Source organism: Aureococcus anophagefferens (genome assembly GCF_000186865.1).
Source record: "Aureococcus anophagefferens unplaced genomic scaffold AURANscaffold_1243, whole genome shotgun sequence".
Classification (NCBI taxonomy): Eukaryota; class Pelagophyceae; order Pelagomonadales; family Pelagomonadaceae; genus Aureococcus; species Aureococcus anophagefferens.
In genome coordinates, this window is record NW_008706324.1 from 1 (window position 1) to 1,804 (window position 1,804).

Here is a 1,804-nt window from a genome sequence, read left to right on the forward strand (position 1 = left end):
CCGTCGCCGCGGCTCGCGGCGTTTCTGCGCGCGTGGCGCGAGGAGATGGCGGCGACGAAGCGCCTGGACCAGAAGGTGCTGAACCAGATCGTGCTGCGCGGCGGCGCGCCCGTGCGCATCGCGCGCCTCGACGCGGCGGTCTGGGCGTCGTCGAACGCGGCGCCGCCGCCGCTCGGGGAGCTGCTCCTGCATCACGCGAACTTCACGCTCGACGTCGAGCGGCGGCCGAGCTCGGATCCGGCGCCGAAGCTCGCCCAGCTCGAGCTTGTGCGTGGTCTACGGGTGCGTGCTGATGCTGGAGATTCGGACGCGGTCGCCGAGTGGGACGCGTGGATCTCGCGGATTCGGTCTGATGCGAGCCTCGACCGCTACCGCGCGCGCCACTTCCCCGCGGCGGAGCGGGACGCGTGGGCGAGGCTAAACTAGAAACACTACAGTATCGGTAAGAGGAGGAGGCCGAGGACTGTCCAGACGACGCCCGGTGGAACGATCGTCGGAATGTCCGAAACGCCGAAATCGACGACGAGCGGCGACCCGTCCGTGATCTGGTACTGGGCGTAGTAGGCCGCGAGCGCGAGGGTCGGCAGCCGCACGAGGGCGATGTTTGACAGTGCACCGAGTGGGTCGTCGTCACCGTCGCCGTCGCCCCCCCACGCGCCGGTGACGAGCGGCGGGAGCGTCGCCTTGAGCGTTCGCCACGCGCCGCGCGCCGCGCCGTCGTCGAAGTTGTCGTTGCGCACGATCGTTCGTCGTCTTCTAGTTCTCTGCGGGGGCAGCAGCGCCGACGCTGCGGCTGCGAAGACGAGGAGAATTTCGAATCGGCGCATGCTGCGAGCCGCGGCGCGCGATGTGTTGTTGTGTTGTGCTTATGTCGCGCTGCTGTGCGTGGTGTTCTGCGTGGAGGTGTCGCGTCGCGTCGCGCGCGCGAGGCGAGGCGCACCGCGTGCCGACGCCAAAGGTCGTCGAAGGTTGGCGGCCGCGCTCGGCGTGGTGTTTTTTGGTGGACGTGGCCGGGGGTTTTCGTGTGGCGTATGTGCGTGTGTGTGTGTGTGCGTGTGTTGTGTGTGTGTGTGTGTGGGTCCAGGAGAGCGCAAGCGCTTATTCCCAGTGTCGAAAAATTACGCCGTCTATCCACCAACTAGTGATAAATAGACCCCTTTCATACACACGAATTTCCGAAGAAAAGTGCAATGTGGCACTCCAGGGGTGTCTAACGGTCTTTTTGATCAACGTCAAATCCCGGCCAGGTACTGCGAGGGGACGCAGACGTGACAGATTTTCAACGTCGAAAAATGGGTTCTGCATACACGGAGGCATGCAGTATGAAAGAAAAGAAACTTCAACATGAACCAGACCGTGAAGCCATCGAGACCCGGGCGACTTCGCTGCAGTGTCGCAAAAAGCGCCAACCTTCGACGACCTTTGGCGTCGGCAGCGTGTCGCACACCCTGTGCCAGAGCGCGCTGCCCAAAAATTAGTCAACTCGACGCAAACTCGACGCGGGGGCGCTCGTCGACTTCGACGCGGGCCGCGGCGCGCCTGTGGAGGCCTCGCGGTGAAGGCCGTCGCGCCGGAGAACGCGCTGCAGAACCACTGTCGACGAGCCGACGCGCCGTCGCGCGGGCCTGCGCGCCGGAGGTCCGCGACGCCTACGACGCTGGCGCGCCGCGACGTCGTCGGCTTCGTCGTCGAGCAGCAGCAGGAGGTCTTCGCGCCCGCGGCCGCCGGTGGTGAAGGCCGTCGCGCGCATGCTGCCAGAACCACTGTCGACGAGCCGACGCGCCGTCGCGCCGTCGGCGCGCCG

General features: G+C 66.1%; 1 protein-coding gene across 1 annotated transcript; it reads left to right on the forward strand.

The window, feature by feature from the left end:
* Positions 1-45: 45 nt before the first annotated feature.
* On the forward strand, positions 46-426 carry AURANDRAFT_69267 (hypothetical protein; the record flags this gene model as incomplete). The annotated part of the gene is made up of 1 exon (XM_009045028.1): positions 46-426. The coding sequence occupies one exon, from the start codon at positions 46-48 to the stop codon at positions 424-426; it is 381 nt and encodes a 126-aa protein (XP_009043276.1).
* Positions 427-1,804: the final 1,378 nt, after the last annotated feature.